Below are 22,512 nucleotides of genomic sequence, written 5' to 3' on the forward strand. Positions count from 1 at the left end.
TATGAGCTTGGGAGGATTACCGGCTTGATTCGATGAACATTATAAAGTAAGATTTTGACTTGCGTCTCACTTTTTTGAAACATTTCACATACTTTTTTATATAGATATTCATCATCACGTTTTTCAGTGTCTATCATCGGCTTTATTCGGAAAGAAAAGAAGAATTACAACAGTATCCAGATCGTCAACAGTTACCAATAGATTATGAGACGAACATCGCTCAAATCATCGTTCCCAGTTAGCTGCCCTGTTGATACCACATTTCCGTCACCAACAATTTTGAAGTTTTGATCTAAACAAATACGGAGCCTATTCGACACACATTGAAAGAAACAAATCGGTCTTGTCTGCGGTCTAAAAATTTTGGTTCGTGTCTTGCTTCATTAGAGCATTTCACGTATTGCAAAAACTAGTAGTAAAATTTTCAGGTATTAATCATTGGCGTGCTTGATAGAGGAAGGGAGACAACCACCACATCTGTTGTCGCATTGACAGGAGCAAAGTTACGGTGGAAATGTGAACGAATCAATACGAGTCAGGAGACGTCGACCAAGACAAGTTTGTCAAGGGCAAGTCATCCGAACCTTCTGTTCCTGACACTCCAAAGAAGAATCGAGGAATGATTCAATCGGATAACGTTGTTAATGTGATTTCTGGAGATACAGCTCTACCAAATGACTGATATTAAAGAAAAGAGTCAAATCAGCAGTTGGATTCAAATATTGGTCTTGGATTTGAAGTAACTAACAATCCGTGCGGAAGGAGTAAGCAGCCGACACCGAAATTGTGAATTAATGGGTCTGATTGAAGGTTTAGACTGACTCATAGAAAATAAGATCACCTACTCATAACTCAGAATTAGATGTAGAGTAGATCAGAAAAGAAAGCTAAAGTTTAGCGGCTTTTGGATTTCGTCACGAACGACTACAGTAACCTGAAATACTTTACTAGCATAGAACTTTGGCATTTTTAGAATTATTTAGGCATCATTTTACTTGTTGATAACGTCTCATTGTACTGACTAGTGTATCTTAAAATGTTGTCATCATTAGCTCCATTGCTGAATCAAAAAAATATAGTAGTTTTAGTAAAGAAGAAGTTGTTGAATTTTGAAAAACTGTAATTTCTTACTTGACGACCCATTTTTTGGGATTTTGTGTTCAAAGTAAGCGAAGTTTCAAATAGTTTCCATTGTGAATCGCAAACCTGTTGATCTGCCAAAACAACTCATTTTTCAGATTTTGTTCCGTTCTTCTCAAGGAGCCGACGAGCTCAAAAAGCCAGTTGTAGAGCATTTGGATGAAAACGTTATGGTGCTTGGCGTCCAGATGATTCAGATGACGACTGTGATACTGGAGATGTCAAGAGTTTGAGTATTGCAGATTTGGTTGATTTTAAAGAAAATTGAAAGACGACAGTGAGTACGGAACTGAAAGAATTAATGGATAAGTTAATTCGAACGGAGAGAAAACAAGCGGGAGATATTCCAGCTGATTGAGTTAAACGGTCATGGTGCCACTAACTGGAAATACCAATTGTGTAATGAATCCATCGGATGTTTTGGATTAAAAACAATGAAAAAAAATGAAAAAGAGTGCACCTGTAAAGACAATACAAGCAAAATGAGTGAAGAGGATTGCGAGATTATCAAAAAACAGTGTTTCGATCCAATTGAAGAACCTGGGAAACCGCGAAAGCTTATTAGAAAAAAATGGAAGATGTGGAGCATCTCAGAGGAAGATTGTGGAGATCAGTTAGGAAGAATATGAATTATTTGTGAAGGAATGTTATGAGGAACCAAAGAGTATTGTGATGAAAAAGATGTTGATTGTCAATGATCGACCGGAATTCAGCAAAGTGGAGGTGAGCTTTAACTAACTTCTAATATCTTTCTATTAATTTTAGGTATTGATCATTGCCGTGATTGGGCGAGGTTGGGATAGAACCAGCACAACATCTTCATTTCGCCAACGCTTTCGTAACGACATCCTCTCACATCACCGTTCGCAGTGGGCAATCCTGCCGATGGAGCATCCGAGTGAAACGTTTGACCGCCAACGCGATATTTGGCCGAAATTTATGAGAGATTTTCTTGAAAAGTATTTGGATAGAGCTGATATGCTGGCAACACCATTCTGACAAGCAGTACTGAAACGTCGTGGAACTTGTTTGGAACATCCACATGAAATACAGCGAATTCAATACCTCACTGGTGTTTCTTGTCTTTTCCAACAGTTTCCAAACACTCGTCAGTTACATCACCAGCCTCTGGCTGAACTGTTCTCCTTATGCACTTATTGCTTCACTTTTTCTATTCTTTATACTACTATTCCAATACTCACTATTATGAGTTGGAGATCTCCAAAACTCTGATTACGCCGGTAAGTTACTCCTGAGGACTGTTAGCTAGGTGGTCTGTCAAATCGTGGTGTACAGTAGTTACACCGATTGACAGATCTCTCAGTTTGAAGTCTGCAGAATTTTCATGGTTTTCTGATCCATTTTGCAGATTTCTTTAAATTTCTTTATTCAACATTATCACACAAATACGAGATTAATAACGAAACTGCTGATTTTTTTCAAAAAACCTATCAGATCTGAAACTGTCACCCACGTATTTCCTCCTTTTCCTACGTGCGAGATCACATAATCGTTCAATTTTGAACTTTTCAATTTACCGTGTTGCCAGATTTCAATATCGTCTTTTCTCTTTTTTTTTAAATTTAAAGCAACTGTTTTACTTCACTGGGGGAACCGTAGCTTCTCATTCTGTTCCGCCTCCTCAAATCACGTTTTTTCTCATTATCAATTTTCGTTCTGATTGGGAGAAGAATTATATTGTTTTCTTCATATCACTTGTGTTTTCTACAGAATGGTGTTTATAAAACTTCTAATTTCCGGTTCATCTGAAAGTTATTAGCTCCTCCTAGTCTGTTTCGTATAGTTTCATTACAAAATCATTGGCATTTTCGAACGAATACAACTCTGTGTTATGATGTCTTCTTCTGAAAACTATCTTTTCTGGATAACCGTCACTCATTTTGTCCCGGAAATCGGATTTGTCTCTTCCATTTTCTTCGGACTAATTCTGTTAATTTTAAATTACCTCGGAGCTCAAAAAATGTTTGGTTCATACAGGTTTTTAATTAGTGCATTTACAACGCTGGGAATGATATTCGCTACCGTCGAAATCATTGTCTATCCGGTACTACACAGGTTAGAAACTCAAAACTTCAAATTTTTTCAGAATGTTCACAACTACAAAGCCGGCGTCCTTTTCTTTAGTTTTACCGAATCATTTGGATTGAGCGGTTCAAAAACTAAAAATATTCCTATTGGTAGGTAACCGCTAATTTTTGAAATCGAATAAATCATCTTTTTAGCTAGTTACACGTTCTTTCATTCTGCAACAATGTCATTATTATCAGTCCAATTTATTTATAGATACTGGGCAGTTTTTAAGTGAGTTCTGAGGGGAAATTGAATGAATAATTTGCTGTCTTGAAAATAAATTGTAGTGTTGATAAGCTACGATGCTTTAAAGGACGACAAGCCGTCGTCTGGTTTATTTACTGTTCATTTTTTGGTTTTCAATATGCCATTGGAACCTTCGTATTCTGGGCGCTCGATGAAGTGTCATCTGATTACTTTCGAGAAGAAGTACTACTTCGTTATAATGCGAATATCTCTAGCTTCCCTGCAATGTCTATTGTTGCATACGATCCAGTTGATGGATCAGTTCGTTGGTGGAATGTTATGGGGATTTTGAACATATTTTCAATTGTGAACATTCAATATGGGGTAATGATCTATTGTGGATGGTCCATGCATACAAAAATGGCAGATAAAATTAAAAACTTCTCACCGACTCTGAGAAAACATCATGAACAACTTTTCCGGACCTTGATTCTTCAGGTAAATATGTGAAGAAGCACAATTTATTTCAGATATTCCAGATCACTGCCCCCACATTGATTCTGTTTATTCCAATCACTTTTATAATAGTACTTCCAATGTTCAACTTGGACATTAGCCTTCCATCTGGAGTATTGTTGTGTTCCTTCACCCTGTACCCAGCTATGGATTCTATAATTGTGATGTGTGTTGTGTCGGAATACAGAATAACTGCAAAGAAGATCTTTAAAGTCATTCGAAAAATTATTATTGAGATCCATAAATCGAGAAATGAGCCAACAGCAACATCGAGTGCTCCATGATTAGCTCATTTCTTTTCTGAAATACTTTCTGATTTTCATAAGTGTTGCAAATATTTCGAAATGTTTTTGTCATGCTGTCGCAAAAATAAAGTAAATATTTTTATAGTATGAAATAGTATGAATGTATTTTCCGAAAATCACTCACATGGAATGTACTCCGAGTGACCCCCCACAACTTGCGAGTTTATTGGCTTATTTGATAGATTCTACAGAAAAAATGACAAATCTAATAGATTTTCCGGTGACTGGACCTAATTTTCGAGATTTTTAGATTTTTAGAAAATCATTTTTTTTCAATTTTTTTTCAAAATTTTTTTTTCATCATTTTTTTTCTCAATGTTCTTCCATTTGGCAAAAAAAGCGGAAACATGTAAAAAGTAGAAAATTTCATAGGCTTTTCGATAGGCTATGAAAATTTTTTTGGTCATGTTCCTACTTTTGCCAGAACCCCGAAAACTGAAGGTCAACAAAAAAATTTTTTCTGTGAAGTCGTTGGGCTGTTTTAAAATGCTTTAAAAAATAGAAAAACTCATGCAAACAAATTTTTCAAAAAAAAATTTGGGGGTACCCGCGATGAAAAACGAAATAATTTTTTTTGAAAATTTCAGTTTTTCAAGATTTTGATGGGTATAGAAAATATGTTATTTTTTCTGTTTAAACTACGAAGGCATTGATTAAACAGAACAAATTGACAACCGCAAACTTTTAGAACCTGTTTTAAAAAGTTTGAATGTTTCCTGATCAGTTTCCAATTCGCAGCATAGGTTCATAAAATACATTATTTTGAAGTGGTGAAAATTTCAAAAGCTTGCCATGTGCTTCAAACTTTAAATGAACAATTTTCCTTTTGAAAACGAACTTAAAACAGATGAATTAACAAGTTTGATCACTTTAAACCAAAATTTAAATTTTTCATTTTTTTGAAAATTTCAGAAGGGGGGGGGCCACATGAAATTTCCGTGAAAAAATAAAATTTTTAATTTTTGTTTTAAGTGATCAAACTTGTTAATTTATCTGTTTTAAACTTGTATTCAGAAGGAAAATTGTTCATTAGATGTTTGAAGCACATGGCAAGGATTTGAAATTTTCACCACCTCAAAATAATGTATTTTATGAACCTATGCTGCGAATTGGAAACTGATCAGGAAACATTCAAACTTTTTAAAACAGGTTCTAAAAGTTTGCGGTTGTCAATTTGTTCTGTTTAATCAACGCCTTCGTAGTTTAAACAGAAAAAATAACATATTTTCTATACCCATCAAAATCTTGAAAAACTGAAATTTTCAAAAAAAATTATTTCGTTTTTCATCGCGGGTACCCCCAAATTTTTTTTAAAAAAATTTGTTTGCATGAGTTTTTCTATTTTTTTAAGCATTTTAAAACAGCCCAACGACTTCACAGAAAAAAATTTTTTTTTGACCTTCAGTTTTCGGGGTTCTGGCAAAAGTAGGAACATGACCAAAAAAATTTTCATAGCCTATCGAAAAGCCTATGAAATTTTCTACTTTTTACATGTTTCCGCTTTTTTTGCCAAATGGAAGAACATTGAGAAAAAAAATGATGAAAAAAAAATTTTGAAAAAAAATTGAAAAAAAAAGATTTTCTAAAAATCTAAAAATCTCGAAAATTAGGTTCAGTCACCGGAAAATCTATTAGATTTGTCATTTTTTCTGTAGAATCTATCAAATAAGCCAATAAACTCGCAAGTTGTGGGGGGTCACTCGGAGTACATTCCATGTCAAATATAAAAATATATTTCATGTGATCACTAAATTTTGGTCCCTTGAAAGTGGAATTCCTAGATACGGGGATGACCAAAAATCTTCTCTGAATTTATTGCCTATAAATGATTTTTGGCGGAAGTTGCGTGATGTCCGGGTATGGGCCACGCAAAACCCTTTATTTCCAACCGCTAATAACTATCACTTTCCTTTTTCCTTAATGACGTCACTCTTTCTATCTGCTACTATTCCCGCCGACAATTTACTGGATGCTTATGGCGCAGCTTCTCCTGTTCCCGGTGAAACCACCTCCACCTGGAACGCTGTCCCACGGGTTCGTCATCGTCCGACTGTCGGGTCAAGTGGTCTAAATCTGATGAATAGAGAAAAAGAAATAGATAAGGGTTTGTTTCATCGATCAGAATTAGATGGGAGAATGAAGCTCGGAGGAATTGATGGGGTAGAGGACAACCCACAGAGATCGGCAAAGAGAAACGACAAGAAGAAGACGTCCGGTAATGCTATCTGGACCAGACTTGCAACGGGCCGGGTTGGGCTGATTTGAGAATTTTCACAGTACAAATCGAATGTTCCACTGTTTACACACTTTTCATGTTAACTTTTATATTGTACTCATTTTTCTCCTGGTAGGATTAGTTGATGGAAAACTAAAGATTTGGCCCATTTTTTTCATGTTTTAATCGGAAATGATATCACTGCTCCACATCTTTTCAGGAACACGCCAGAAATGTTTTTGTACTTTTTCATTTTTCTGTGAGATTTTTGAGAGAAACATTTTTTAATAAAAAACCATTTTTATTAGTGAACAAATATGTACAATAATTATTATGAATGCTGAAAGAACTTTAACACAAAATGGGGAAAACAAACGAGTGGAGAAATCATTTGACAATCACAATATGAGCGAAAATTTGAAGAAAAAATCACCGGGAAAATTGAAGAAAACAATTGAAGGCGCTGTGAAAAAGACGTCATTTGGAGAAGACGTTCAGAAGGCAAAGAAGTCGAAGAAGCGTCCGAGAAGACTTCTGGAGGTACATCCACTTTTAGAGTATGACATCATTTTGGCATCGAAGTCATCGCACATTGCAGCCAACTTGGTGCCGATTTCCTGGCTTATCTCGTGAATGTAGTGGCGGGTTTCGGAAGAATCTGGAAGAAATCTAGAATTAGGAATGAAGAAAACAAACTAGAAAATGTAGAACTTACCAAAAAATCCAAAATCGTCAGCAAATTCAGAAGACCTTGTGGTATGAACAGAAGATGTCAGGAAGTCGGGGAACATCATGTTCTTGAAGTTTTGGAAGTAGAAGGGTTTCAAGAAGTCACAGTGTGATGAAGGCATCGAAATAAGAAGGTTCGAAGAGGATGATGTAAGCATCTAAAAGACGTTGGACTATATATAGGGGGATTCAGAAGACAGAAGACGTAAGGAAAACAACAAAAACAAAACAGACAAATATTCCTAGGAAGAAAAACAAATTGAAAATAAAACCGTTTTTCTCTCTGTTTCATCCTCGAAATTTTTCGAGAGGAAGGACAGAGACGCAGGGAAATCTGTTTTGTTTCGAAACATGTTCCGGGTGAGTTGAGGATTTTATTTTTTTGGTAGATCATTAACTTACAGTCGTTCATTCATGGTACATGGGGTCTGAGTGTGAGTGCTAAAGTCAAGCGCGCTCCGCTGATATCAGCAAACGTTTTAGCGCAAAATTCAAAGTATAAACCTGCTCGAAAGGTGTTCAATAAAGCTGTGTATCAAAATGCCACGCTTAAAGTCGAATCGAAAATATTTTAAATTTGAATTTGCCGTCAATGTCTAGTGGAGCAGGTTCGATTTCAGTACTCACCCTCAGAAATTGCTGCGAAACCGACGTAAACGGTGCCAAAAAGTCACACATGAGTCAAAGGTTTCAAAATTCCTAGTTTTACTACATATTTAATGATTTTTATGAAAATTTTGAAAAAGTTTCCGAATTTTCCGGAATTTCCGAAAAAAATAATTCGGAAATATCCGAAAATTTTTGTTCTATACATCCCTGCTCCCAACCACCAGAAGTTTTATTTTCAAAAGTTGTTCCTTTTTAGTTTAATATTCCCCTTTATCCCACTATAACTCTATTTTCCGCCAGTTTTGTGTTTGCCTGGTTTTCTTGTCTTTTGCTTTTATTGTTTTTTGAGTTCTCACTTTTTTGAGGTTTCTACTCTGTTTATTGTGTTTCTGCTTTTAGTAAACATACATTAAATTTTCAACCCCCCGTTTGGAGGTCATCGGTAGGTAAACAATACATTTTCTTTCATCACGGGGAAAACAATTTTTTTTATGACGTGGCATCTACATACCTCTAGTGAACAAAAATATGTCATTTTTGACTGAAATGTTGATATTCCATCTTGATTTGATGAAATTTTTACTGTACTCTGGTACTACGTTGCACAAGTTTAGAAAAACACCCATACCGTAACCCCCGGGAAAGCGATCCTGATGTTTGATCGAATGATCTTTTTCAAGATCTTTTATAGCCCATCATAAAAATGGTCATCGTTGAGCATTTTTCTGTTTTTTCTCACCGCCTCCTCCTCCTCCTCAACGACCTAATTCGATTAGCATAACACTATAAATATTCCTCGCTCCTTTTCAGTTTCAAGCAGAGAGTATTTCTCAATGGTTTCCCTATTTTCCGTCTTTCTTTTCTCTATTCTTCTCGTCGGGTTGACCTACGGATCGGCCAGTAAGAACGCAACGGACTTCGCCGTCCAAAAATTCTTGGATCGTATGGAGAAAGCTATCCGGTCTGAAAATAAGGATGATGTCGCTCGCCTATTCTCTCCAAGTTTCATACTTTATGAGTGTGACAAGACCACTGATAAAAGTGAGTTGCTCTGCGGTAAATCCGAACTTTATTTCTTATTTTCAGAAGCCATCGTAGACCGTCTTGCCAATCTCTCTGCTTCAAGTCTCTATAAATTCTACGAAATGTCCTCACTCGACAATGATGATACCATCAGATTCGAAGCTTTTGTTCAAGACCACGGAAAGACAATTATGGATGCTGAACTTGTACTCAATAAAAAAGAGCAACGCCTTGACAGTGGAAGACAATTGCGGTGCCAGAAGCAACAATCGGATTCAGGCGCTTCTTATGAGGCAGCAAAGTATTTTGAAAGATTTATCAAGTTGGTTCAACACAAGGAGCTGGAAAAACTCAATGAAGCTTTCGTCCCTGACTTTGTTCTGACTGGATGTGGCAGGACCTTGAGCAGAGGTGGGCCCCCGTTTCGTGAAAACAAAAAAAAAACACCAAAAATCCCTATCTTTTCAGAAGACATTGTGGAATATTTGCTGAACCTTCCAACTGGTCCCTCCGGTGCCATGTATTTCCCCGTTAGATTTGCTGAGGCTGATGGAAACTTACTGCGAATGAATGTCGCAGTTGAAGTCGGGCCACATCTCATCAATGCCGATTTCATTCTCCTCCGTGACGGCCAAATGTTGGAGAACGGAATCGCTCACGAGTGCAAGCTTCGTTTCTAATTCATTTCATTGAGAAATCATACAAATGAAACGTTTATCATATGAAAAGTTGTATTTTGTTTGCTAGGATAAGGAAATCAAAACCAAAAATGGAAACATGGATGGAATAGCTCAAAAAAGGAAAAAAAAAACTTAAAACTGAAGATTATCTTCGAAATTTCTGTCCACGACCTCACGATATTCTCGAAGTTCCTGTGAAGTGTCGAATGGTGCGGGCAAGCGCCGGACAACTTTGACGTAGTGCTTTCTGAGCTTGTACCTCAACCATTTCCGACGCGCAACCCATGTCGCAAACGCGGCGACAATGAAGAGGCTGAGGACCGCACAGGTTACGGTGAGCAGAAGTTGTCCGTTGATTGAGGATGTCCGCTGAAGATCGAATTGGACGATGGCACCGGGATGATGATCCGAAGCGATTGACAAGTCCACACTGAAATTTATACGTTTCAACCAGAGTTGCAAAATCTTGGCCCGGCCCATCCATTTACTATTTTTTCACAACATTTTTCAAAAATTTTGCAATTTTTATCAAAAATAGTCAAAAATCCTATGTACGCTTGCGTTTTATCGATATTTAAGAACATAGTCAAAGATTCGACTTCTAGCAAAAAAAATAAATAAATGTTCGAAAAAATTCAAATTTTCAGATTTTGGTACGGAGAGGCGGGTTTTCCTGTTGCAACTCTGGTTTTTACTGCCATCTTCATTTTTTTTGCTTCGAATAACTTACAGATTTTCATCTGGATTCGATTTGCAGACCATATGATTGAACCGGTGCAGACTTGAAAGACGCTGCTGGTCGAGGACCAAAGTTCCCTCCTTCTCCATATTTATCTTCAATCCAATCAATCCACATTTTCCAAATTGAAGCTCCAGTGGAACTGGGGAGTCCGTGACGATGTGGAGTTTTGGATACGGAGAGTTGAGAGCTGGAAAACAAATAATATAAGTGAAATTACGAAATTTGTGACACCAACCAGCAGTGATAGCTCCTTCGATTCCAAGTTCTTTGTTTTCTGAGCTTCCAGATTCACCCCACCGGACAATGGTGTTGTCGAAACCCATATCGTGTTTGGTAGTGTGGAAAGCCTCAACGATTTCAAAAACCATTGACCCAGTAGCCTCGATGTCAGACATAATGACCATGGTCAGACTGAATATTCCAATGTTAAGGAGTTTGACCTTTTTGACTGCTTCTTACTCATAATTTTGTTCCGGGTGTCGAGTTTTTATAATACTTGCGAAGAAATCGAGCCACGGTCCCTTCAAAATCACATCATCTATCCGTTCAATGGTTTTTCGCTTGATGATTGTCTCTCCAAAGTCTTGCACAGTAAAATTGATCGGCTGATCCGAAATCATGGAGAATTTAACATCCATACTGTGCTCCATAGCTGAAAAATTCGTGATCGGAACTATATGATAAACATAAAAAGCGTTAACTCACCAGTAGATGCTAATTCAGAGATATTGAAGGCAAATGGGATTGTTCCAGTCAGATTGGAGAATTTGATGATACTACGAGAGAACAGCACTTGCGAGGGGATGACTTCTGAGTTGTTGTCATCCGTACTTGCATGGATGGAAATGAGAAGAAGGAGTGAAATAAGTAGAAGTGATATCTTGAAAGATTTCATCACTGATACCTAGGCGAAATCTGAAAATTGAACAGCCGTTCAATCGAAAATCAAAAAATCTACGAAAGATTACATTTTTTGTGATATCTCATACAACTACTGTAGTCGAAGGCTACCTATGACAAAAACCTAATTAATACAGTGTCATTTACCCATTTCAGATACTAATTATAATTTCAAACTGTTAAAAGGCTTCAAAAATGAGAAAAAGCTCTCAGAAATCACTGGAAAACTGACTGTTCCGGACTAGGAGGCCAAATGACTCATATTCATGATTTTTTTGCTTCTTTGTTTTTTTTTTCTATTTTCATCGTTTTCACTATCTATTAGCGGCACCAGATTTCAACATTTTCGTGAAATGTTTGTTATTTAAATGTCAATTCTAGAATGATCTCGGGATTTTTCTACTGAATGATTCAAATTTAAAATTTGTATCGGGCGCTGATGGATCAGATACTCACCTTGTACAAAAATGAGACCAATATCCGGAGTGTTCATCATCCCTTTGATTTGGATCAAGAAGAAGTAACATTTGAAGTAGTCGATTTTTCTGGAATGTATTAACTGATTACGGAGGGTATTTATAAAATAAAAAACGATGATAGAGGAAAAAATGACCTGAAAACGTATCCAGCAAGTTTTGATCAGTCTTAAAATCTTCAAAGGAACGTAATGCAGTAGATCTTTCTGCATTATCTTTCTACGCCGCTTGAAGTACTATTTTTATGGTATAAAAACCGAAAACAGTTGCATTTTGGCTGGCTGCTGGCTCTTCTTGACGTTGTTGTCTATATTCCTATGGTCCAAGGTAGCACAATTGATGAAGACTATTTGTCCTGGATTGGTATTTCCTCCCGATCCTTGGTTTTGGTTGTTGTTGGCTCCTCTACCACTACCTCCGGAAGCATACTGTTCATGGGCATATCCAGAAGATGATACGTTTGATCCCATATAGCCGAAGCTGTTTCCGGCAGCGCTCATGAAAGTCGACTTGTCCGCCATTGTTGTCTTAGGTTTGAGGTTGTTCAGAGAAATTTGCTCCGAATACTGCGGCTAGAGAGCATACACCTGTAAAGTTTAGTTATTAGTAATGGAAAAATAGGTAAACTTACAAAAAGTACTCTTTAGTGTCAATGTCGTCTTCACAAACTTGCATTCATCTTTTTTCCAATAGCAAATAGCAGATCCCAGTTTACCATGAAATTGTTCTAATTCCTTCTGGTGAGCCAATCTTGTGTTAGTAAACATAGTGATACCAGTTAGAATACTGTCGATTCGTTGCAAAATGATCACCAGTTAGTCTCGAAGCTTGGTCCCTTCTTCACATTCCAGACGTTTTCTGTCTTAGGATTGAGCATCAATTCTCATGTTCCTTCCTTTTTGATCTTGACATGTTGACTTATAAATCGTCAAGCCACCGTCGAATATCATCTGGGACGCTGTCGTATTTCTGGCTACTGAATCCTCCAAAATCCACGCTGACTTATATCTAAACGTTCCGTTCGGCACTCGTCTGATCTCCTTTTCAGCATCACTGAAATTATATTATTCAGAATATTTCAAGAATCTAAACTTTTCGTGGCAAAAATTCGCATTTTGAGACTCTTTTCAATTTTTAATTAATTACCTCAACTACTCCTCAGTCGGTCACGCCTGCTCCCCGTTTATCGCATCCGGCACGATCTCCGTCGCCAATCCCTGTCGCTTCTCATCAGCCATCGCCAAGAACTGTGGCTCCTAAAACTTCATCGACGCCTTCAGCGGATCCACCACCAATTCCATATGTGAAATCTGAAAATCGCCGAAACCTGGGAGATGCACGAGGTTATTGGCACTCCACATGAGTCCGCGGAAGTATCCTTGAGCTTTTAGAATGCAAAAGCCTTCTGAATCGACGCCGGCGGTCTTCAAATTCTTCAGAGCGTATACGAATGAAGTGCCTGGACGGCTTTTTTTCGTATCATTCAGTGTTCTCAACAATTGAAGGTTGAGAGCCAGCTGACTTGACTCCAACACTCTTCATACTCGATTTCGACACAGGAAGCAGAGAACATCGGAGCGTCAAGCACCGCGTCGACGTTCTCCTTATCTGGTCCCAGGAAGCGAGGAATCGCGAAATCGATGGTTGACGGATAGTGCGTTTGGAGGATCGTATCCTCACATGTCTTCAATTTTTGAGGAATTCTATTGGGCGGGCACCGACTCCGAAAGAGATTACTGTCTGGAAGATGGAGAATATTTAAAATTATTTCTCACAGTGTTAGGCCTCAAAAATGCAGTTGAAAATCGCATTTGTGAGCTAATTTCCTTGATTTCGCTCTGATGTATCCTCTAACTGCACTTCTACCTCCTCCTGTTGTTGCTCTTCGGTGTTGTTCGTCCAGATGTTCTTTTTCGCATTCTTTGCTCTGTTCCCAGCAGCCAACAGAGCATTATAGTGTCCGGAATGCTCAGCGGTGAAGTGAAGGGAAACAAGTTCAGCCTCAACGAGAGCCTCCCTCATGTTGATTGCTCTGGAGATGTTTCCATCTGGAGACACAAACAGGTAACCAACAAAGTTTCCGTTTTTATCGGTGCTCTCCACCTCCAATTGGACTTTATGCTGGAGCCCAAGTTGCGGGTGAATCCTCATCAGCGAATGGCACGGCGGCTCCAAGGGTGGCACATCATGGTACGACACGAGCTCCCTTTGGGCAATCGATACCTCCGAGGAAAAGGGAGATGAAGACAGTCTCCTTTTGGATGCAGATACGGAGACGGGATCCATCAAAGAGGAACTCCACGACTCCTGCGGCTCTGAAAGATGAATTTTTATTTAATTTTAAACTTGAATTTATCGCTTTTACCTTCCTCCCTTCTGGAAATATGGCAAGAACTGCTCAGCCTTGGCGAGGTCTCCAGTAATCTCCTGGATTCTCAACGTGTTCTTCTTCTCGGCAGTCTTGTCACCGAAAAATCTCTTCTTTCCCTTGTCGACAGCCTAAAAAATGTCGTAGTCGCACGCTCAGTTTTCATCATCAGCACGATGACGGACGACCTTGCTCAAACCGCTGCTCACAAGTCCTTCGGCAATATTGAGACCTTCTATCTTCATAGTGGCGCACGTCTGGGAAGGTGTCGGGCTTTGGTTGAACGTAGTCAAATTGCACTTGAACTTTCTTGGAGGAATTCACAAGTTTGGAAATTGAATGAAATGAGGTAGAGTAGACGGAATTGACGGGCTTCCGGAGGTTGCTTATCGTCTCTGGTTTCTCTTAGAAGTCTGATTGAGGAAATGTAAAGTTTCAACTCGCCTCCGTTTTCCTTTTGCGCTACAACTGCGTGAGAGAGGATAACTGATCGACTGATTGACTGATCGACCCGAAATCCCTGAAAAACCAACATTTCTGTGAGAATTTCAGATTTTGCTCGTGAAATCCAAAATTTTTTCATTAACTAATAAGTTTTCTTGCAAAATAACACTCACATTAAATTCTTCTTCGATTTTTCTGCGTCGACAGCTTTAACTCAGGCATAATCCAGCGGAATTGAAACGGATATCGGTTCTCCAGGGACATTCTTCTTTTTCAACTTTTTAGTGGAGTTTCAACTGAAATATCACGAAAATTGAAAAAAGTTAATTAATTTAATCACTTACATCGAATATTCACCGTAATTACAGCATTATCCAGCGTGGTTGCAGTCGAAATCTGTTTTTTTCCATCGCAATCTATAAAAATCGAGTACACAGTGTAGGGGGTAAAAAGAAGAGAGACCACAAACACCGTGACGACAATCTGCAGACTGAACAAATGAAAGGAACACTATGAGCTGGTTGTTGCAAACGGATATTGGCCTAAAATGAACGTCAGAAGACGAATTTGACGGTCAAAATTCAGATTATTTCAAGAAAAGTTTATGAAAATATAAGACAGTTGGAAAAAATAAAGAAAACAGAAATAAATGTTGGAACACCCTAAAAATGATGGAAATTATCCAAAATGAATAAAAATTGCTTGAAAAAAATGTGGAAAACTTTCTAAAAATTTCAATATTGTTTGAGTTTGTTACGTCCGATATTATATATGGTTGAAAACTCTTTAAAAATAAGAAAAGAGTAAAATAAGAAAGAAACAGATGGACAAATATCAAAATTTCTTTGAAAACTGTGGAAAAATAAGAAATTTTGTGTTTTCTCAACATTGATTGCAGGAAAAGTCTGTGATTTGGATTTGTATGAAAGTTTTCAGGATGATTCAATTAAAGCTGCAAGAAATAGACAGATGACGTCAATAAAACAGTTCCAGATAAGGTAATTAGAATGGAATTCCTTTTTTTTTACTTTAGTTTCTTGAACTGCACCACAAAAAGCGACAAGACATCGGAACAATCAAAATATGCTTTTCCGTGAAGTAAGAAAACATAAATGACGAGACAATAAAAGAATACTAAAACTCCGTAGCCAGGTTTGAAATGTTGAGTGTGGTATTCTAACTTGTTCCAACGTGTTTTAATCCACTATCGAAAAATACTCACTAGGAAAAGCCTCCGAGTGACCGTGGACCTATCAAACTTTGACCTCGCTTTTTTCGAATACCAGAATTCAAGGCAAAAACTGAATATATATATATTTGAAATCGGCGTTTTCTCAGCTTTCCGATGATTCAAGTTACGCCCTATAACTCCACGGTCACTGGGATGCCTTCCCTATTCAGTACGGTCTAATATGTGGCACTAGTGTCTTCTGGTCGGAAACTAGGAACTGTGAGATTGTGCTCTTCTGTTACAGATTATTTGAATGCTGATGAATTTTGCATATGATAGCAAGCGCTTCATTTTTGTAGTTGTTGACCGTTTTTATATTGACACTACCTAGATACTCAGAGCTCTGCAAGACTGTTGCTCCCACATAGCAGCGCCATTCTATGCAAATTAATCAATTAACCGTAAATTTTTATTAGACACCTATTTAGAAATGTTGCCATTTACCAAAGTGATACCTAGTTTCCCACATACTATGCTCATTAATCGTTAATGTTATGGGGCTATCGACGGAATGTATGTAGGTGCACATTCATAGTTCTCCATTAGACCACTATGGTATACTTTCGAAAATTTTTGTCGCTGATTCATATGAAATTGTAATTTTTCGACAATCCTCTTTTTTAAAATATTGAACTCTCGAACACCAAAGTGAGATGCTTGTAAGTAACACATGTCCACTCATTTTGGAGGTCAGTCATGTTTGCCAGGCTCCCCCCATAAGCATTTCCATGTTTCCTTTCTCTGTTCTCTGTTCAATTCCTGCGGAAAACTTTCTAAATCAAACATCTTTTTTTGTACCTCGCTGTTAGATTTTATGTGGTTTCCCACGTTATGTCATTCATAAGCAATGAGACAGACTGTCTACACATATCGCTCATGAATAATACGCCACGAGTATTTTATTGTTATAGCAATCGGTGTAAATAGATTTGAAACTGATAAAGGTGATTGAAGTCTGGTTTCTTTACCGTTTTTGTCCCGTTTTTGTGGTAAAACTACTTTCGAAATAAAACTATGGTAAAACAATGCTCGGAGTATGACTGTATTGCTTTTCGGCGTTGTCCATCATTTTTGGCAGCGATACATTACTTAAACTTGAATCTAGAACTCCATATAGTTTTCCACCCAGTCACTCATGTTATTCATATAATTTGAACAATAGCTCTATGACGTTCGGTAATTTTCGAAACTATTATTTTTGAAACTTGTCTCCCTCCTAACAGTAAACAACCACCGATGTTTTGATTGCCATTTCAATTCCAAAACATTTTTCTTGTCGGCTTTTCTGCATTTCGTTTTTTTTTTCCATCACAAATAGAGTGGCCTTCTCAGGTCGGATTGCACATGAGTCATGATTTCATACTTGTTTTTTGTAAATCGTTAAGTTTCATCATTTCTTTTCGGTTTTCTCTTTTTTGTTCGTACTTTTCTTGTTTTGATGTTCTTCTTGCTTGCTTGATACCATTCATATATAATCTTACGCTCTGAATTCGAAATTAAAAGTTAGTAGTTTAACGTGAAACCTCTAATAGAGGCGCACCTGCTAGCGATAAATTGGAGCATCCTAGTTCGGCTGTCTTTAAAGATATGACAATTGTTTCAACTGGAAAAGCATTTTATGAATATTAAGCTATATTTTAACAGTTAGCAGCTTTTTTATATTACCTTTGTGAACCGAGATATACCGCTGCGAACAGGCACCGCTACTTTTCGCATGATCAATTTTCATTTTCGCCCTGAGCACTCCTTACTCTGATTACAACTGTCTAACTCAGGCTTTTAGAAAAAAGTTCTCAACTACAAAAATAGAGATCCAGCTGTGTATGTCACGTTTTGAAAAATTTCTTTGGATTTTACAAATCATTAGCTTATGAGTCATCTTTAAAGTTATTGATCTCATTGTCAGCCAATAAATATGATTTCTCTTTTTGTCTCCCATCATACCTTGTCTGCTAACCTGAAAAATGTTTTATTTTCAAAAACTTTGCAAAAAAATTGTACTCTCGATAATTGAATTTCTCCTTCATAGAAATTTAGATTGTACGTCCTAGAAATCAAAACCGTTCCTTTTCATTTTTTCAGTCTTATTTTTGAAAAAGTTCATATTTTCTTCACTCATAACCTATTTGCATAGTTGATCAAATCTAACAGTATCTTTTCAGAATGTCGTCATCCTCGGAAGTTGATGAGAGCAAGAAGTGGCCACCTATGTGGCTATCTTTCTTGTCCCTCATTCTAGCATGGGGAAGCACATTTAATTTTGGCTTCACCATGCTCATCACAAACCCGGCCCAGGAGGCATTTGTTAATGTGAGTTTCCACTTGAAATGTGATTTGGTATGCTCTTTTTTTCAGTTTGTGCGGGCATCCAATGAGCAAAATGAAGGATATGGATTTGGTCTGGCTGTAGATACCCAATGGTTCTTCATCCTGGCCATTTTGTTTATTGGGCACATAATTGGAAGTCTGCTCCTCCCGATAATCGCTCGGTATGATTCTGTCTTTATAAAAACTAATAAAATTGCAATTTTCAGCCATGGAAGAAAAAACTCATTCATGTTTGCTGTGGTCATGGAAGTGCTTGCATTGATAGCCACCATCGCAAGCTTTTGGGTATCATAATGATTTTTTTTGTTATGAAAATATATTTTCTATTGCAGCTGGTCAACCACCTTCTGTTCACCATCGCAAGGATTCTGCTGGGCATGGGAACGGCGATGGCTATGGGACTCTCAGGGATCACGGTTTTGGAGTCGAGGTAAGAACAACTCTAGATGTTTTAATGTAAAGCAATTGATTGTGTTTTTTTTTTTTTTTTTTTTTTTTTTTTTTTTTCTAATTACAACTTTTTTCACGCGCATTTTCCGCCGGGTTGTGATCCTTAAAGATAGTAATAGAGTCGGACCAATCAGGAAAAGACTGAAGCATCATATCTCAGCTAACTTCAAAGTTATGAATGAATGTTCAACTGATAAAATATTTTTTTGAGTACGAAGCTAGATATTGTTTATGAGAAAAGTTGGATAACTCAATTGGAAACCAAGATATGCCGCATTCAACTGAACAGCTTTTCAGCCTGATCTCAATTTGTTAGGGAGAGCTCATGAGGAAAAGTTGTCAACTACAAAAATGAAGTTGTTGGTTTTTTTTATTCTATCCGTAATACTGGGAATCCTTGTAAATTGGGAAATACGAAATCTGCAATTTTCATGATGTAGTACCGGTCAAAAGGTTATGGAGTTTGGCCGTTTTAAGTTAAAAATGTTTGATTTTGAGGGTGTGTCATGATAATACTGATTGTCCCATCAAGTAATTTTTTAATGGACGATACAGATCAAGAGCAGAGCTCCATTTTTGTAGTTGTCAACGTTTTTGTACGGTCATTCCCTAGAGAGTTATGGTGATTTCAAAACGACAGCTAAAAAACCGCACTATTCTGCACTGAAATCGGACGATTTGAGGGAAGAATTATTTTGACGATACATACATAAGTTACTAGGAAGCGCCATTATAAAAAAGTTGTCAAACACAAAAACGGAGCTTTTTTTTCGATTTGCATGATTCATTAAAAACTAACTGGGTGTGATAATCAGAATTACCATGACACACTCTCAAAGTTGAACAACTTCAACTGAAAACTACTAAAGTTCATAATCTTTTGATCGGCATTGTAAGGTACTGTAGTTTTTATTTAGATTGTGATCTATTATAATGTTAATACACTGCACTACACATTTTGTGCTTAAAACTACAACTCTTTATTTTCCAGCCCAACCTATTGCCGTGGAGTGGCTTCAATGGTTAATGGGATATTCCTCCAGTTCGCCCTTGTCGTTGGAGCAGTTCTCGCCATGCCAATCGTGCTGGGAAACGATGCCAATTTGGTGTACCTCTTCGTCTTCCAACTCTGTTGCAATCTGATCGTTCTCTGCATCATCCCATTCCTCCACGACTCCCCTCAATTTCTGGCGCATTCGAAGGAAGGAGACCGTGAGAAGACAGAAAGAAAGGTCATCGCCTCCATCATGTTCTATCATGGAATCACGGAGGAGCAAGCAGTGCCTCTGGCCAAGAGTTTGATGGAAACCAAGCAAGGAGCGAAAGCCGGTATCTTCACCGTTTTTAATGATCCATTCAATCGTAGAGGAGTTGGTCTTGGAGTCCTAACCACATGGGGAATGGCTATGTCCGGCATCACGGTCATCAATGCGTTCACCCTCGAAATTCTGATGACCATGGGATTAGACCAAGGTACCGCTGCCATCGCCAACTCTGGAACTTGCCTGTTCTCCTTGGCCGGCATCATCACCTCAACCTTTATCGTGGATCGATGGGACAGAAGATCATTGATTTTGCGCACGTTTAGCGCTCTGATTGTGATCAACATCGCCATCGTCATCCTTCTGAGTTTCGCTGGTTACAAGGTAAGCTTTTTCGATCAGAAAACTGAAAACCGTATATCTCAAATTTTCAGAATATCTACGTATCGGGGTGTTTGATTGTCGCGATTTGTCTCTTCAATTTTGTCTTCTCAATGGGTCCGGGCCCTTTGTCAATGTTCATAGGAGGAGAGATTGTGACGCCAGATAGTCGTTCAGCTGCTGCAGTCTATTCCAACGCCACAATGGCAACTTCGTGAGTGACAATAGTTTTCATCACTTGTTTTTTTCAACTTTCAAATTTTCCAGAAGATTCGTCACCCTTCTCACTTATCATTCGGTCGCAAAATGGTGCTCGCCAGCCGCGTATGGAATCTATTTTATTCCATCAATGGTTGTTCTTGAAAGTTTGTACTTCGCTGGTAATTAAAACATTTTAAGGTGATCACTGTGTACCTCCTTCACAAGCACCTCCCAGAGAGCAGAGGGAGGAATGTAACCGACTTGAAAGCAGAGTTCGAAATGGAAAAGTTAATTGAGTAATTTATTTTTCTTGTAGCTTTCCCAGTTTCTATTCACTTTTTCTCATTCAATATTTTCTCTCTGTTTAATGTCTTTCTCCTCTTTTCGTTTATCCAATCCGACACTGCCCCCCGTCGACACTGGCTGTTCTACTTTTAACGCAACGTTGCGGTCCGTTGGTGACAGATTTTGTCTCTTCATTTTACCTCACTTTTCACTATTATCTTGTTTTTTCCCATTATTTCTCCCTCAAGCCCAGATCCGTTTTTGTCTTTAGACCAGGCGGATTCCTCTGCTCAATAGCGCGCACCTTCTGTTCCCACCCTCCTCCCCCGCCATCCTCATTATGCTACCTAATCTCTTCTCAATACTTCCTTATTTTGTTCTACACGCACTCATAATATCAGCATGCATACAGCCTCCCTTTCATCGTCGTTTTTTTTCTTCTTGTCCTCCTCATTCCCCTCCCTCCTTCCCAAATAAAATCAATTCATTTTCCAAATGTTTTTGATAATTTGATAATAAATCTATATGTTAAAAAACGCAATGTTCAATTGGCAATCTACTAATAACTACTAATATACTACTAATAACAAAAAATTGACTATGTTTGCATCCAGCACTGCGACATACAAACATATCATTGCATTTCTCTTTCTACTGTAAAACCACTGATAGAAATGCCTCCAGCAAAGTTTATTCAACACGGTATATCATTTTTTTTCAGAGGAGATATCAAAAAATTTCTTACAGACAAAATCTAGCCAAATACTTTTAAAATGTATCTTCAATTGGAAAACATTTTATTGTTCTCAAGGCAGTTGAGATACATACCTCAAACTCTTGCCTCTTGCTACCGGGGGCACTTCTATTAGAGTTTTTACGGGAGTCATCTCTGTATATCAGAGTGAAACATTGCGTTTGCTTAGGGTATAATTTGTAATCAACATTTTCAAAATTTCAGTATCTCTATCTCTCTTTTTATTTTTCTTTTATTTTACAGTGCTGAATATTTTTTGCTGGATGCAATCATATTCAATTATTGTTGTTAGTGATATTTTAGGTAGTTAATTGAATATTGCATTCTAACTACATGCATATTTTGTATCTTATCTAATCTATGTACATATGAGTTCGATAGATACAATTTCATCTTGGAAATACACTAATTAGTAAGGTTATTATCGCCGGACCTGTACCTGTCTGCTTGCTCAGGTAGAGATGACCACAATAAGTGGTTTCTGTTCGCAGCTGTCACTTTTCCCTGAACTACGTTTTACCTTGTCATCGGAGTATTTTCACCAATAAATCCTGCCATATCCTATTTGTTGTTGACCAGTATTTGTTTCCATTATTGATTGTTCTTTCGCTTTTTCCCTTTTAAATCTAGAACCTCTCTTTTGTGGTTGGCATTTTATAAGCATGGTTATCTGAGAAATAACCAATTTTGTCCATCTGAGATGACCGTATGAAAAAAGTAGTCACCTACAAGAATTAACCTCGCATTTTGCAAATTTTTATTTTACCAACTGGAACCTGTTACAGAATTGTGCACGGCGCCCATTTATCCACATCGAATTTAGTTTTTTTTCTAAAACATAAAGATTTTAATGTCAATCTTAATTAGTATGTATCCATTCCATAATGTGCATCCATCTGGTTTTCAAGGTTAGAGACTACTAATAACACGACTAATAGAGCATATTTTTATCTTCTCCACCTACTGGATGCAATCATATTCAATTATTGTTGTTAGTGATATTTTAGGTAGTTAATTGAATATTGCATTCTAAATATATGCATATTTTGTATCTTATCTATTCTATGTACATATGAGTTCGATAGATACAATTTCATCTTGGAAATACACTAATTAGTAAGGTTATTATCGCCGGACCTGTACCTGTCTGCTTGCTCAGGTAGAGATGACCACAATAAGTGATTTTTGTTCGCAGC

The 22,512-nt window shown here is 37.6% G+C and overlaps 10 protein-coding genes across 10 annotated transcripts; 5 read left to right on the forward strand and 5 right to left on the reverse strand.

Moving 5' to 3' along the window:
• Positions 1–1,821: 1,821 nt before the first annotated feature.
• GCK72_026042 (uncharacterized protein) lies at positions 1,822–2,139 on the forward strand (the record flags this gene model as incomplete). The annotated part of the gene is made up of 2 exons (XM_003101947.2): positions 1,822–1,863; positions 1,906–2,139. 2 exons carry the CDS (start codon positions 1,822–1,824, stop codon positions 2,137–2,139), a joined length of 276 nt encoding a protein of 91 aa, XP_003101995.2.
• Positions 2,140–3,169: 1,030 nt separating this feature from the next.
• GCK72_026043 (uncharacterized protein) lies at positions 3,170–4,217 on the forward strand (the record flags this gene model as incomplete). Its single annotated transcript, XM_053736626.1, has 5 exons — positions 3,170–3,205; positions 3,248–3,338; positions 3,384–3,462; positions 3,519–3,738; positions 3,957–4,217. 5 exons carry the CDS (start codon positions 3,170–3,172, stop codon positions 4,215–4,217), a joined length of 687 nt encoding a protein of 228 aa, XP_053580192.1.
• A 2,569-nt stretch (positions 4,218–6,786) lies between these two features.
• On the forward strand, positions 6,787–7,086 carry GCK72_026044 (uncharacterized protein; the record flags this gene model as incomplete). The annotated part of the gene is made up of 1 exon (XM_053736627.1): positions 6,787–7,086. The coding sequence occupies one exon, from the start codon at positions 6,787–6,789 to the stop codon at positions 7,084–7,086; it is 300 nt and encodes a 99-aa protein (XP_053580193.1).
• On the reverse strand, positions 6,948–7,340 carry GCK72_026045 (uncharacterized protein; the record flags this gene model as incomplete). The annotated part of the gene is made up of 2 exons (XM_053736628.1): positions 6,948–7,111; positions 7,169–7,340. The coding sequence occupies 2 exons, from the start codon at positions 7,338–7,340 to the stop codon at positions 6,948–6,950; spliced, it is 336 nt and encodes a 111-aa protein (XP_053580194.1).
• Positions 7,341–8,624: 1,284 nt separating this feature from the next.
• On the forward strand, positions 8,625–9,494 carry GCK72_026046 (uncharacterized protein; the record flags this gene model as incomplete). Its single annotated transcript, XM_053736629.1, has 3 exons — positions 8,625–8,832; positions 8,878–9,225; positions 9,283–9,494. 3 exons carry the CDS (start codon positions 8,625–8,627, stop codon positions 9,492–9,494), a joined length of 768 nt encoding a protein of 255 aa, XP_053580195.1.
• Positions 9,495–9,626: 132 nt separating this feature from the next.
• GCK72_026047 (uncharacterized protein) lies at positions 9,627–11,131 on the reverse strand (the record flags this gene model as incomplete). The annotated part of the gene is made up of 5 exons (XM_003101954.2): positions 9,627–9,924; positions 10,225–10,423; positions 10,472–10,647; positions 10,696–10,888; positions 10,942–11,131. 5 exons carry the CDS (start codon positions 11,129–11,131, stop codon positions 9,627–9,629), a joined length of 1,056 nt encoding a protein of 351 aa, XP_003102002.2.
• Positions 11,132–11,854: 723 nt separating this feature from the next.
• Positions 11,855–12,133, reverse strand: GCK72_026048 (uncharacterized protein; the record flags this gene model as incomplete). Its single annotated transcript, XM_053736630.1, has 1 exon — positions 11,855–12,133. The coding sequence occupies one exon, from the start codon at positions 12,131–12,133 to the stop codon at positions 11,855–11,857; it is 279 nt and encodes a 92-aa protein (XP_053580196.1).
• Positions 12,134–12,475: 342 nt separating this feature from the next.
• GCK72_026049 (uncharacterized protein) lies at positions 12,476–13,763 on the reverse strand (the record flags this gene model as incomplete). The annotated part of the gene is made up of 4 exons (XM_053736631.1): positions 12,476–12,665; positions 12,876–13,103; positions 13,157–13,296; positions 13,479–13,763. The coding sequence occupies 4 exons, from the start codon at positions 13,761–13,763 to the stop codon at positions 12,476–12,478; spliced, it is 843 nt and encodes a 280-aa protein (XP_053580197.1).
• A 34-nt stretch (positions 13,764–13,797) lies between these two features.
• On the reverse strand, positions 13,798–14,225 carry GCK72_026050 (uncharacterized protein; the record flags this gene model as incomplete). Its single annotated transcript, XM_053736632.1, has 3 exons — positions 13,798–13,927; positions 13,978–14,111; positions 14,166–14,225. The coding sequence occupies 3 exons, from the start codon at positions 14,223–14,225 to the stop codon at positions 13,798–13,800; spliced, it is 324 nt and encodes a 107-aa protein (XP_053580198.1).
• Positions 14,226–17,818: 3,593 nt separating this feature from the next.
• GCK72_026051 (uncharacterized protein) lies at positions 17,819–20,577 on the forward strand (the record flags this gene model as incomplete). Its single annotated transcript, XM_003102008.2, has 8 exons — positions 17,819–17,965; positions 18,011–18,144; positions 18,190–18,268; positions 18,316–18,413; positions 19,425–20,079; positions 20,130–20,290; positions 20,344–20,428; positions 20,476–20,577. The coding sequence occupies 8 exons, from the start codon at positions 17,819–17,821 to the stop codon at positions 20,575–20,577; spliced, it is 1,461 nt and encodes a 486-aa protein (XP_003102056.2).
• Positions 20,578–22,512: the final 1,935 nt, after the last annotated feature.

Source organism: Caenorhabditis remanei, chromosome X, assembly GCF_010183535.1.
Source record: "Caenorhabditis remanei strain PX506 chromosome X, whole genome shotgun sequence".
Taxonomy (NCBI): Eukaryota; Metazoa; Nematoda; class Chromadorea; order Rhabditida; family Rhabditidae; genus Caenorhabditis; species Caenorhabditis remanei.